The 14,244-nt window shown below is 41.8% G+C and overlaps 1 protein-coding gene across 1 annotated transcript; it reads left to right on the forward strand.

Annotated features, from left to right (window-relative positions):
- Positions 1-596: 596 nt before the first annotated feature.
- On the forward strand, positions 597-10,595 carry LOC119308622 (flowering time control protein FCA-like). The gene is made up of 18 exons (XM_037584750.1): positions 597-1,099; positions 2,017-2,087; positions 2,572-2,650; positions 4,920-5,002; positions 5,083-5,134; positions 5,591-5,658; positions 5,796-5,862; positions 5,944-6,023; positions 6,096-6,160; positions 6,291-6,353; positions 7,934-8,093; positions 8,161-8,238; positions 8,338-8,877; positions 9,055-9,231; positions 9,306-9,506; positions 9,701-9,760; positions 9,850-9,894; positions 10,282-10,595. The coding sequence occupies exons 1-17, from the start codon at positions 760-762 to the stop codon at positions 9,886-9,888; spliced, it is 2,223 nt and encodes a 740-aa protein (XP_037440647.1). The 5' UTR covers positions 597-759; the 3' UTR covers positions 9,889-9,894; positions 10,282-10,595.
- The last annotated feature ends 3,649 nt before the right edge of the window (positions 10,596-14,244 follow it).

The following is a 14,244-nucleotide window of genomic DNA, read 5'->3' on the forward strand; positions in this document are numbered from 1 at the left end:
TTCTTTTAGAGTTTGGTGTGCGTCTCCCTGCCGTGTGATACCTTCTGGACGCTATCATGCCAGATTTATGAACACACTATTTTTTTTTTTTGCGGGAAAACACACTAATTTTTACTCCCGTTACAATGCACGGACGTACTCCCCCCGTTTCCGAAATAGATGACTCAACTTTATACTAACTTTAGTAGAGTATAAAGTTAGGTCATCTATTTTGGAACGGAGGGAGTATATGCTAGTAAACCTTAAAAAAGATACGTACGTATCTAGTTTCCCTTTCTCACAAGAAAAAAACCCATGTACTACCTCCATCTCGCTGAATAAGTCATTCACGTAGTTTTAGGTCGACGATTTAACTATCTTAATATGTATTATATGTGACAAAAAATATATATTTAGAAACTACATCAGTGTAGAAATCTAATGATATACTTTTCATGACATATAACACATATTTAATTCCTCAAATCAATGATCTAAAACTACGCGAATGACTTATTCACCTAGACGGAGGTTGATATATAAATAGCCCTATTGCGTTGGGAAAGATGCCCCGAAATTACGTTGTCCGTTGATAGAAACGAAACGGGTACGCCGGGGCAGACTGCCGTCGGTCACCCATCGGATCCAATCTGATCCTCACGGCCATTGGCACTTGACGAGGCGGAGTTGAAATTCCACACGGCCTCTCTCCTCGCCTTCGCCTGCCCCCTCTCGTGCTCGCGAGCCGCGTCAAAACCCTAGCCACCTTCTGCCCACCACATGCACCGCGGCAGCGACCGCTCCGGCGACCCCCCCGGCCCCGCGGGCGGCGCTCGCAGCGGCGCGGACGGCAGATTCGCACGCGGACCCTCACGCTGGTCCGGCGGCGGCGGGGGTAGCCCCCCGCCCCACCGCTCCTCCCGCGGCGGGAGCAGCGACGGCGGCGGAGGCGGGAGGTTCCATCCGTACCGTGCGCCGTCTGAATACGTTGTTGGCGGTGGTGGAACTGGAGGGTACAGAGGCGGCGGCGGCGCCGGCGGCGGCGACTTCGGTGAGACGGCCGGCGGAGCGAGGAGCCGCTACGGAGGCGGTGGCGGCGGAGGCCGTGGAGACTACTCAGGTTTGGTCCAGAGTCTCGGCTTCCGCGCTTTGGTGTTTTCTAGGTTTTGCTGTGCTGCGCTGCCTCTAGATGTGGAATTTTAGCTTGTGTACGCACGGGAAAAGGTTTTGGGCTTTTGGCCCGCTGTGGAATAGGTCTTGAAGTTGATCTTCCGTTGCCTCTGGAAGATTTTACACCAAATTCAATCAATTGTTGTTAACTTGCCGTAGCTGAACAGTCAATGTTGGGATGTGAGAAACCGGGCCTCCATGTATGCAGCTGCATAATATGGTGCTAGCCTGTATACCATGATGGCAAGACCACCCACCTTTTTGCATGAAGGATGAGCTTAGACTGGTTTTAGATGTACATGCTGTAGTTTGCATGACACACGGGATATTAGATTATTTGCCCACTTTACTAGGGTTTGGTGATTTGCCCACGGTTTCTCAATGGTGGGTGGTCCCGGCCCCCATCATTCCCAGGGGAGGCGGCGGGGGTGGCAAATTATCAAATGGGGAAGTAAAGTGCGGGTTAAGATCTAATTTCTCCATGATGCACACAGTTGTGTTCTGTCTTTTGGTTAAATCATATAATGGTATGGCCTACAAGCCTATCTTGTGATGAAGCTTCAGATAAGCTATTGTAATACCCAGCTTCAGTTAGGTCACATCTGTTTAATCCAGATGTTGACCTTCAGTCATAACCGTTGAGCTGAATGATATGTTTTCCCTCCTATTAAGCAGTTTCTGTTCCAATTTGAACCCATCCAGTTTCTATTTGTCTTGGTACCAGTATAATCAATGTCTGTAGAACTTATGTTTGTTAGCTAATTGTACTGTTTTATCTCATTGAACTTTAGTGGATAAATAGTTGAGTTTGTCTTGCACCCTTTCACGAGCTAGTTAATTGATATTCACGTGGAAAACTTCCTGCAGATCATGATAACAAAAGTGGTTATGTTAAACTTTTTGTTGGATCAGTTCCAAGAACAGCAAATGAAGATGATGTGAGTACAGCTTCCTTACTTAGTATCTGTCATTTCTTACCTACAGATTTGTTAATACGTCTACTTTACATAATCTCAGAACTTGGAAGGCTGCTTTGTTGTACATTAACTTGGTTTTGTTTTATCACGGCTTATTGCTATTCATGAAACCATGCTAATGTTTATATAAATTGGAAGTCATAGAAGGTAGCTAGGTGGTAAAAGGGGCATTTTCTGTGTTAAGAAAATCTACATTTTATAGAGAGCTAGTGTAAAATTTAGCTATCTTATCTGCATAGCTCATTTTTTACAAAGTTGCATCTTCTTAGTTACAAGCTCACAAAGTTGAAAATTAAGGTAGCTCAGCAGTTCATATATTTTTCTTTCTTTTCTTGTTGGCATCGTTTTGATTGTTATTTGTTCTCTTGTGTTTTTTTTTTCCTTCTGATAATCAACAAATATGTTGTATTTTTTTGTTTGTGAAAGTCCACTCTACTGTCTTCAGGTTCGACCTTTATTCGAGGATCATGGAGATGTTCTTGAAGTTGCTTTGATCAGGGATAGGAAAACTGGTGAACAACAAGGTGAGCCATAAGTATATTTTTCTTATATTATCAATATACCAGTATCGCTTTCTTTTCAGGTTCTGAGAGTATTAGGAGCAACAAGGTTGCATCTTCTCTCAGTTAGATTTGGCGGTTGTTGAATTTTGTTTCCTGCGCTTCCGTTCTGTTTCTTCGTCTGGGTTAATAGAAGGCAAGAAAGGAAGCAGCTAACTCTTGGCTGGTTACTGTAATCTAACTAGGCTCCACCCCGCTGCTACATAAGGTAGCAGATTTGGACAAACAAATTTGTTCAGGTCATAGCAATCTTGTGCTTGTTGCTGTGTTCAATGTAGTATGACCAGAAATAACTACGGGTGCTGTGTTACTGTTGCATCTATTTGTTTTGAATGCGATGCAAAAGGCCAGAGGAACTCCTAATGAATTAAGATTAACTTTTCATTCTTTTCCTTCCATGGTTTCCGATTTCTTTTATATACTTCTTATCATGAGTTGCACTGTATGGAATCCCTGGTTGAATCCCTTAATGTGTAAGTGGTTGCCTGGGGTTGGATGATGCTGTGAGGTGTTGTCCTGAGTGATCTAAATTGATGCGATGTTATTCGTTTTATGTGGGATATGATGGTTGCATGTTTAATCTGGAGCTGTGCTTTGGTGGACAATATCACACTGTTGTTCAGTTCAACTATACATGGTCGCCATGTGAGTGATGCCAAACGCTTGGTTGCTCTGAACAAAACGTACCTCATGAGTTCAGGTTGTTTGATTGGCGACGCTGTGTCTCAATGCAGTTTTGGATGTTTGTGTGTCACAGTTATAAATTCTCGATCCACTCTGTAGGGATCATATATTCAAAAGAATGGCGTTGCTGGGCTCAGTGACTGTGATGGTGGCACTTCACACATATTTGAATTATGAGACACATTATATCCATAGGAACGTTTCCTGCTGTATGATCGACTTGTTCTGGTAGGGTTTAATGGTGTGATTTTTGCCCTGTACGTTCGAGTTGATGGCACTGTTGGTATTATTTCTGATACCACTGAAGTGTGACATCTCTTTTGATGGTTCTGTCATTCTTGTTCTTACTACAAAATCTTGGTTATTTTTTCTTCTGTACCATTGCATGATGCTGACATACCAAAGTTATCTTTGTTGCGTGTGTTATTGAGATCTCCCTGGTGTAATTTATGTATATGTCATTCACGTGGAGTCTTCCAACCCAAACTGTTGGACTTGCAGATTCATGCTGCATGTAACTGTTGCATTCTATCTCAGCCATGCAGATGAGATGAATGCTATGGCCTATGTGAAAGCCCTTGCACTTGACCTGTGGTCATTGTGATTTCTTGGAAATGATTGGTGAAGCATGTGCTCTTAATTGGAGCTGAATCTCAATTCTAGACCTTTTAACTCGTCATATGTGCATATACGGGTTAGATCAACAGTTGAGCTGTTGGAGTTGTATATGGATGAGCGAAATGACGCAGCCTGAGCTATATGATACTGCTGATGCATTTTGTTTGTCATGTATGATTTCGTTGAGACCTTGAGTGTGGCTGTTATGAGTACACTAGTCTTGCTCAGCGCACTGCAGCATATCTTTGGGGCAACCATACTATTAGTGCTCAGCATGTAGTGCTATATTTGAGGCTCTCTGTTGTGACAGGGTGTTACTATCGTTGATGGATCTGTCTACATGACTATGCACAATTTCTGTGCATAAAATATTGTAATTAGGGTGGAGTGATGGTTGGTTATACATGGTGCTTTATGCGAAACCCGCATGTCTCTTGTAGTGCAAATAATTTGCTTCGCGTTTTGTTCTTGTACTCTGGTGATGACTAATGTTTCATTGTGGGATCCAGTTTGTCTCCACCGAATTTCTAGTGGAACTTGCAGTCAGCTGGAGCATTGTAAAAATTATATTTCATATCTCATATATTAGCTACACTTGAAATTGTGCTTGGTGTTGCAGAGTGCAGCCCAATTGATAATTTGACATGTCTGCACGCCATTCTATTCTTTTTCCTGTTGAGGGTTTTGATGCTTGTTTTGTTTATTGACTTGTGCCCCTGGATATTGGAAGTGGTGGAAGTTGTTTTTTCTTGATCAATATATCGTTGAACTTTATTACCTGTTTGAAACTTACCTCCTTGTTTCCTTCACTTCGCCAACTCCACTATGTTTTGTATTGCATTTACATTATATGAAGCTGAACTACACAGAAAATTTCAATGACTTGTGATGAAATTCCATATGTTTAAATTCCATATGTTTGCATTTGCAGGCTGTTGTTTTGTTAAATATGCTACTTCTGAAGAGGCTGAGAGAGCCATAAGAGCTCTGCATAACCAGTGCACTATACCTGGGGTAACTTCTGTTTTTGTTAGCCATCTGTTTAATGTGAATCTTTTGTCTGTGAATTATTGAATATGCGTCTGTTCTATCAGGCAATGGGCCCTGTTCAGGTTAGATATGCTGATGGTGAAAAGGAGCGTCATGGTAATACTTCAAGTACTTCTGTTACCTATTTAGCTTGCCTATCACTGGCCAGTTTATGCTTTGTTATGATACTGGTTGATGCAATTGTGACATTGCCTCGCAATTTTTCTCTCCAAAGTATCACTGAGTACTGAGTTTGTTTGCTGTGAATTCTTAACATAGTTACCTTTGATCGGCACTGGAAAATTGATATAATGATATGCCTTAATACATTTACATGCCTTTTTTCTTACAGCAGTCTTCTCATGTTTCTGTTTTCTTCACTTGTTCAACATCCACATATTTGTCCTATTGTAACAAATAGTACTGCACTTCTAAGAACCTTAATTTTGTTTATTCCGAGTTCGGCAAAATAAAAATATCATGAGAACTAAGTTATGCTTGACCTGTAATTATTCAGATATTTTTTTATGTAGTTATTGGATGATTAATTGTTTTCCTCAACTGATTTGCTAGGGTCTATTGAGCACAAATTGTTTGTTGCATCACTGAATAAGCAAGCAACTGCAAAGGAGATTGAAGAGGTATGGGACTTGCTCAGTAGTTTTCTTTGTTTGTAAGAATATTGTGGTTGGAGAAACTTGTCATCTATCTGTAACCATTGATAATTTTTAGCAACTGCATATTAAATTATATCTGTGTTCAATATTCTTCTTTATAGATTTTTGCTCCTTTTGGTCATGTGGAAGATGTTTACATTATGAAAGATGGCATGAGGCAGAGCCGAGGTTTGTTAGATTCATTTTCTCACTTCATTTCTTCTATGCACTTCTGTTCCAACTTATGTCGTGACGTGTAACAACTTGCAGGCTGTGGTTTTGTCAAATTCTCATCAAAAGAACCTGCACTTGCAGCCATGAATTCTCTTAGTGGGACTTACATAATGAGGGTAACTATTTTTGCCAGGCTGATTAGTTCTGCTTTTGCCTCAGAATGCTTATTGTATCTGTTATGCTGTTAGGGGTGCGAGCAACCATTAATAGTTCGATTTGCTGATCCGAAGAGGCCTAGACCTGGAGAATCAAGGTGGTTAAGAGCATGATTTTTTTGCTTATATTCTAACTCTGCCCTAGTTTAGTGGCATGGTAGCATGGTACTACGTTAGACAAGTGCTATCATCCCCATCACTGCTCTCTGATTTATCTTGTTTGGTTAGGGGTGGCCCTGCTTTCGGAGGTCCTGGTGTCAGTTCTCGATCTGATGCAGCACTAGTTATCAGGTTCTTTTTCCTCTTATTTGAGCTATTCAATTTATACGGCAGAAGAATTGATTGGTAGAATTTGAAATAAATACAGATTGGGCTTAATCTAAATCTCTGTGGAATTGAACGTGGTTGGATTTTTTTTACTAACACAAATCGTAAATATGCCAGGTTCAACTAATGTATCAGCACCCTATATGTAAGGGAGGTTTGCAATCCTATGTACTATGTTGACTAGCAAGTAATACACAAATACTCCCTCCGTCCCAAAATACTTGTCGTAGAAATGCATAAAAATGGATGTATCTAGAACTAAAATACATCTAGATACATCCATTCCCCCGACAAGTATTTCCGGACGGAGGGAGTACTACATAAGATATATCACCAGAGTAGCACACTTATGAAATGCTATAATGTAAATAGGACAACTGACTCAAATGATGTCTGGTCCTTAGTTTGGATACTACTGATATCCCACGTGCCTATTGAGGTGCTCACTCGTTATCAAGAGTGGGTTATCTGTCAAGTCTAATCCTCTTGTGGACAACCCGACATCTCCTCGATCACCATGACCTGCTCTTTTCTCAGATGGTGCTCCACAACCACCTCAAAAAAGCGCTCTGGCGTTGCCACAAGCTTCTTGAAGAAATCACAAGAACCTCTCTTTTACTTAGGCAAAGGCTAGTGTAATTTTTCTTTCCTTTTGGCCTCGGCCTGTACTGGTTATTTTCTTCTCCTCTGCTAAAAGATACGACAGCATTCCTGTCAATTTTTCAAAAAAAATAGCCAACCGGCCAACCTGTCTAGAAGGGGTGGCCATCAAGAGTACCAATCTCTCGGACTTTGGCTTGAACATGATCAACGCCGATAGCTCAAACTGATGCAACAAAGGCAATTGCAATGCACACCCAATGCACCAACTCTTCCCTCACCTCACGTTGCACAATTTATACACTAGCGGACTATTTGGTGGATTTGTTTGCATGCTTCAGGCCGGGCTTGGGCCTGCCCTGGGTATGGTTAGGTCTAATCATGGCCATCCTTGAGTTTCACTATGAACATCGTTTTGGTCATTACTCGATCTTCTCTTGAACCTGACCTTCATCATATTTGGTTCACTTGTATGATTGTATCTTTGATCCTTTGAAGTTCATCCCTATGTTTTTTCTTGACACAAGTTGTCCCTCCTCTTGAACTTGTTAATCTTGATGCATATCTTTATTTGATGACATTCATCCTGGAAAATCCATCCAATATCCTTCATGCATCACCTGTGAAAACCTCATACACAGCATAACAGAACTGTTGGTCCACAGTAAAACCACACTTAGAGGATAGTTATACTTCCCAATTGCCAAAAGCATTGCATGAATTAACAAAAATAATTGCTCAAACAGTATATATATTCAACAAATTCAAAAAAGAATTGCATGAATTAATGTAATACTTTGGATAACAAATAATTTGATGCTATAGAAGTTTCAGTTCATGTTTTCTCTTTGTCTGACGCTTGAGCATAGCCTGTTATACTAAGCATACTCCTACTGCTAGTTCTAGATCATTCTACTCACTGGTAATTATTCTTTTGTACTTAGGCCGACTGCCAATCTTGATGAGCAAATAGGCCGACACATGCCTCCTGACAGTTGGCGCCCTTCAAGCCCAAGCTCAATGGCACCTCATCAGTTTAATAACTTTGGGTCTGACAATTCTATGGGCCTGATGGGCGGCCCTGCTACATCAACAGCAGATAATGTATGGTACAAGCCAAGCCTTTACTAGTGTTACCTTTTCATAGTCTACTTACCTTTGATCATTGCAGGTTACTTTCCGGCCTCAGATGTTTCATGGGAATGGTTCTTTGTCAAGTCAGACAGCTGTGCCGACATCATCTCATATGGTACTGGCATATTAAGGACTTCTGATGTTTGTGAATTGACTTTGATCTTTTGTTTCCTGCGCCTGGTCATCAATGGTCGTGATGCCTTTTACTTTGTAGGGCATAAATCCTTCCTTGTCTCAAGGGCATCATCTAGGTGGGCCACAGATCTCGCCCTTGCAAAAGCCAACTGGCCCACCGCAGAATTTTCCTGTACAGTTGCAGAATGCTCAGCAAGGGCAGCTTCATGCCTCACAATCCTTGGGGCCTGGTTCTTTTGGCCAGAATATACCAACTATGCAATTACCTGGCCAGCTCCCTGTGTCACAACCGTTGACGCAGCAAAATGCTTCTGCAGGCGCTCTACAGGCGCCTTCAGCTGTACATTCCAATCCCATGCAAGCTGTTCCTGGACAACAGCAACTTCCTTCCAATGTAACACCGCAAATGCTGCAGCAGCCTGTCCAGCAGATGCTGTCACAAGCACCACAGTTGCTACTTCAACAGCAGCAGGCAGCTATACAGTCCAGTTATCAATCTTCACAGCAGACGATTTTTCAGCTTCAGCAACAGCTGCAGCTACTACAGCAGCAGCAGCAGCAGCACCAGCAGCAACCTAACTTAAATCAGCAGCCACACACGCAAGTTCCTAAGCAACAGGTAATTCCTCTATTACCATGAGAAAATGTTTTTCTTAATCACTCTGCACAATTCCTTCTGTTTTGCTTCCTTGCCATCATTTATGTTCTCTGGCCTGTGTTGTATTATGCATTTACATTTTACACAAGTTCGAAGTTTTTGTGTACTGTTATTCACTCTTTCAGTTTGGGTTTGCAGGGACAGCCGGTGCAATCTAATACCCCTGGTGCTCCGGCTGCCATGATGACGACAAAAATAAATGCAATTCCACAGCAGGTCAATTCGCCTGCAGTCTCTTTAACTTGCAATTGGACCGAACATACCTCACCTGAAGGTTTTAAATATTACTACAATAGCATAACTCGAGAGAGTAAGGTGAATACTTCATCACATATCATCTCAAAGTTAAAATATTGGGAATTTGATTCTTATGAGCTATTATGTTGCAGTGGGAGAAGCCTGAAGAATATATACTGTATGAGCAGCAGCAGCACCACCAGAAACTTATTTTACTTCAACAGCACCAACAAAAGCTTGTTGCGCAGCAACTTCAGTCACCTCCTCAGGCTCAAACTATTCCGCCTGTGCAATCTATGCAACACCATCCCCAGTCACAGCAAGGACATAACCAAATGCAGATGAAACAGCAGGTGCCCATTCTTTTTTTTAGCTGTAAGGGATTTTATATTTATATAAATACTGCTTTGGTGCATTGCATTATCATCACAGCACTTTATAATAACAATGTATGGCATCGTTGCAGTCTCCCATTGTTTGCCTTGTTACTAAAGCTGAGTCTGTAAATTATGATATCTGAAGTTTGAAATTTCAAAAACTTCTACAGGATTTGAATTATAATCAGTTACAGGCAACTGGCACGATTGATCCTAGTAGGATTCAGCAGGTAATATATTGCATTATTTAGACCTCACAATATCTTTGCATTGGTTAAGAACATGAGTTGACATAATTTATCTTGGTGACTTCATATAGGGAATTCAAGCTGCTCAAGAGCGTTCTTGGAAAAGTTGACTGCAGGTGAGCAATAAACCTATGTTTCTTTACTATTTGTGACCGTACCTTAGTTTGGAACTTGTGAAGTATTCACGTGGTAAGCTAATTGCTTTCTTTGCAAAATGCTGATATGAAATTGACCACTTGAATACCTGATTTGATGTTTTGTAATTTGAAAAATGCTGCCATGTAATGTAATTGGCGGTCATTAAAGTTGTGATTTACAAAGATTCTTTGTTTTACCCATGTTTACAATGAATGTTGGCATGTTATGTAAGGAAAATAAATTTTAGCTCCTCCATTCCATTTTTTTGAATTTTGTTCTTGGGAGGATATTATGGTGAAGCGATGGGATTGCTTTATTTGCAACCTCAGGCATGTACATGTTTCACTGACTTTCTACCATTTTAGGTGGATGAATGATGTGTCAGCCAAGACTCAGTCTCAGGAATGAGCTCCAGCAAAGCCTGCCGCTTCCGTCTGACTTTTTTTGCCTTCGAGCGGATGGCCATGTTGACTCTTGCGGTCATTGTAACTCTGAATTTAGCTTAGATTAGTGCCTAGATTGTAGATCCTATGTGTGTAAAATGTTTGCAGTCTAGGCCTTGTATCGCTGTAACATTGCCGATTAGAATGGCAGCTGTGTATCGCTGTAACATTCCGTGTTTTTATTTACCTTTTTTATGGCCAGAGTTGCTGTCTCATATGCATTAGCGTTACTGTTTTTTATTTTTTACCTGGGATGTTGGTTCTGTTCTTCGTAAGAATTTAGGTCGCTTCATTTGCCCAGAGGGGCCAAACCGGCAACTTCGGAAACTTTTGTACTCTTTTAACGACCGGAAGTCAAGGTTGTGGCACGATCCTTAATCAGATCTTGTTTCTCGTGGGCAGACAGGGCATTTAGAAAGGGAAAAGTCTAAAAAATCCGTACTCCCAAGTCTGTAAAGCCTTGTCCTCCAAGTCCCTGAAATTAGCGCCCTGTTATAATCCCAGCTTATCTCGGGCCTTTTGGCGTTTGTGTTCAGTGGGATTGCACATGTGGCATAGCGATCCCGGGCGTTTTTGCGTTTGTGTTCAGTGGGATTGCATATGTGGCATAGCGACGGTGCCATGGCTTGATCTCGTCGGAGTGGGGAATTTGCGAAGCTAGGGTTGGCAAGAGAGAAAGGATTTGTTGTTGTTGTTGTTTGTAGGGTTGGCAAGAGAGATTGAGTCAAGGGAATATGCTCTTTGAGCTCTATATTGCTATCAGATACTCCCTCCGTCCCAAAATAAGTATCTCAACCTTAATACAACTTTATACTAGAGTTAGTACAAAGTTGAGACACTTATTTTGGGACGGAGGGAGTATATGTTTACGTTTTAGCTCAAGGCTCAAATGACAATTCAATACCCATTATAGATGCAGAGCAGGCTTTCATAGTTGTGCTGGCAACCGGACGATGATGAGCCATGTGAGCTGTCAGATTCCTAGAGCGATCACTCCAAGTTGATCGTCCGATAACTGAATCTTGTCAGGTGAGTTAACTGAAGATGAACGCGCTCGACAATGCCTCCCCGTAAAACGAACTTATCCTTAAGGAGATGGAGCTCGATTAAACCATGCTTGTACCGTAGATTTGAAGAATGCTGGAATGTCTTCTTCATGAAGTTCGCGTCTTCCCAGTTGGCATCGTCAGTGACGACGTCTTGTACTAAGGGGTACTAACCTGTACGGCCCACAGTCCACGGGCCGGGCTTATGACCCGACGATCACTAAAAGGAAGGACTACCGAAGCTATGGACCTCGGCGTGATCAAGATGAAAACCTCCGAAGACTTGGAGTACACTTCAAGGATTGCTCTATATCCGCCATATTGGAAACCACCGACCATATGTATAACCTAGATACCCCCGATTTAGTCTTTAGAGGCACGATTACCAACCTTAGGGTTTAGAACACAATCATACGATCTCGAGGTAGATCATCTTGTACTCTATACTCCATCACATCAATATAATTAAAGCATGATGTAGGGTTTTACCTCTTCGAGAGGGCCCGAACCTGGATAAAACATCGTCTCCCTTCGTACCTTGTACTATTGTTTCTAGACTAATAGCTCAGGACCCTTACTCGAGATCTGCCGGTTTTAGCACCGATAGTCAGGAGGTAAATTAGCCCATTGCACGTGTCATTGAACCACATGTAGGTTGTGGTGAGGAATTTGCCGTTTACCAGAGCATGCTCGGTTTTGATGAATCCATCAGAGCCACCAATGGAAGATCCTCACAAGTACTGCCCCGGGGTTAATGTTTTTTTTCAATTGGTTGACGTGAAACACAAGATGAATCTGGGAAGTTGCAGGTAGCAAGAGTTTATAAGCGACGTTGCCCACTTTCGCAAGCACATGGAAAGGCCCGTAGAACTTTCTATGCAGTTTGATATGTGTACGCAAGTCAAATGCATTCAGACGGTAGGGTTGCATCTTCAGGTGAGCCATATCACCCTCTTAAAAAATGCGCTCAGACCTTTTTGATCTGCATATTTCTTCATGCGTGCTTGAGCGACAGTCAAGTTAGCTTTCAGTTGTTGCATCCGTTTATCTTTGTCGTGCAAAAACTCCAGTGCCTTTGTATTGATAGTATGGTAGGTCACGGATGTTTGGTGGTGGATAGCCGTATAGAGCTTCAAATGGAGTTTTCTACAACAAGGAGTGGAAGGACATATTGTACCAATATTCTGCCATTGCCAAATGTTCAGTCGACTTCTTAGGTTCTGTTGATGTCATGCACCGCAAGTAATTTTCAACACGTTCAGTTTGTCCGTCCGACTAGGGATGGTATGCTGAACTATAGCTTATCTCATTGCCCATGCCCTTAAAAATACCTTACCATAGCTGGCTGGTTAAAATCCTGTCACGATCAGACACAATTGCCAAGGGAGGGCCATGCAATTTCGTGACATTATCTATGAAATCAGTTTCTAGTGTCATCATTGCGAAGGGATGACCTAGGGGAATGAAATGGGCAAATTTGAAAGTCTAACAACTACCACTAGGATCACCTCCTTTCCATTTAATTTGGGCATACCCTCTATAAAGTCCATGCTGACATGTGTCCAGACCATATCAGGGATGTGAAGTGGGTCTAGGAAACTAGGATGTTGACAAGTTTCTCCCCTGTTTTCTAACACACATGGCACTCAGTAACAAAATGATCTACATCCTTTTGCATCCCTGGCCAGCAAAAGATCTTTCTGACCCTCTGGTATGTGACTTTTCTACTAGCATGACAACCTATGGCAGAGGAATGTAGGGACGTCAGAAGTTTGTTCCGGAGGACTTGATCTTTGCCCACATAAATTTTTCCCTTGTGCCTAATTATGCCAGCATGTAGGCTGTTTTGATCAACTGTGTGATTAGGAGCAAGTGAAAATTTCTCTAGGAGAGCCTGACAGTGTGAGTCGGCAAGGTATGAATCCTCAACAACAGATATCCATGTAAGAGTGACTAGGAAAATTGCTAGTAGGGAGTATTTCCTGGAGAGGGTGTCTGCAACAATGTTTTCTTTTCCCTTTTTTTCCAACTGGAAGTTGAATTCCAAGAGTTTTAAGATGAGCTTGTGTTGAATGCTGTTGGAAATCTTTTGATCTGTCATAAACTGCAGACTCTGATGATCAGTTCTGATAATTAGGTCAGATCCAAGGAAGTAATGCATCCACCTCTTTAGTGCTTCTATGATAGCTAGAGCCTCCTTTTCATATGTTGATAATGCAACACTTCCTGGGAAAAGAGTGGAACTATAATAGGCCAAGGGTCTACCTTGCTGTATCAGAACTGCTCCTAACCCCATGCCCGATGCATCAGTCTTCATGAAAAATGGTTCAGAAAAAATTGGTAGGGCCAGTACTGGAGCTTTAGTGAGTGCTTGCTTAAGTAGTTGAAAAGCTTGATCTTGTGCCCGAGCCCACCCAAAACCTTCTTTCTTGAGTACATCATGTAGTGCCTAGCATGTTGCCAAAGTTCTTAACAAATCTCCTATAATATCCACATAAACCCAAGAATGCTCTGAGTTGAGTAACTGTTGTGGGGACTGGCCAATCTTCCACAACAACTATTTTGGACGAATCAGTGGAGACTCCATTGCCAGAAATACTGTGGCCCAAATAATGTACTTGAGAAACAACAAAGACACATTTGGATAACTTGGCAGAGAGTTGGTGTTCTTGTAAGAGCTGAAGCACGATTTTCACGTGAGCAATGTGTTCTTCCTTGGATTTGCTAAATACCAAGATATCATCAAAAAGACTAGGATAAACTTTCTCAAGTACTTGCCAAATATCCCGTCCACGAGAGATTGGAAGATTCCGGCGATGTTATCATTCTAAATCTTTTG

The sequence above is a fragment of the Triticum dicoccoides genome, chromosome 5B, assembly GCF_002162155.2.
Source record: "Triticum dicoccoides isolate Atlit2015 ecotype Zavitan chromosome 5B, WEW_v2.0, whole genome shotgun sequence".
Classification (NCBI taxonomy): domain Eukaryota; kingdom Viridiplantae; phylum Streptophyta; class Magnoliopsida; order Poales; family Poaceae; genus Triticum; species Triticum dicoccoides.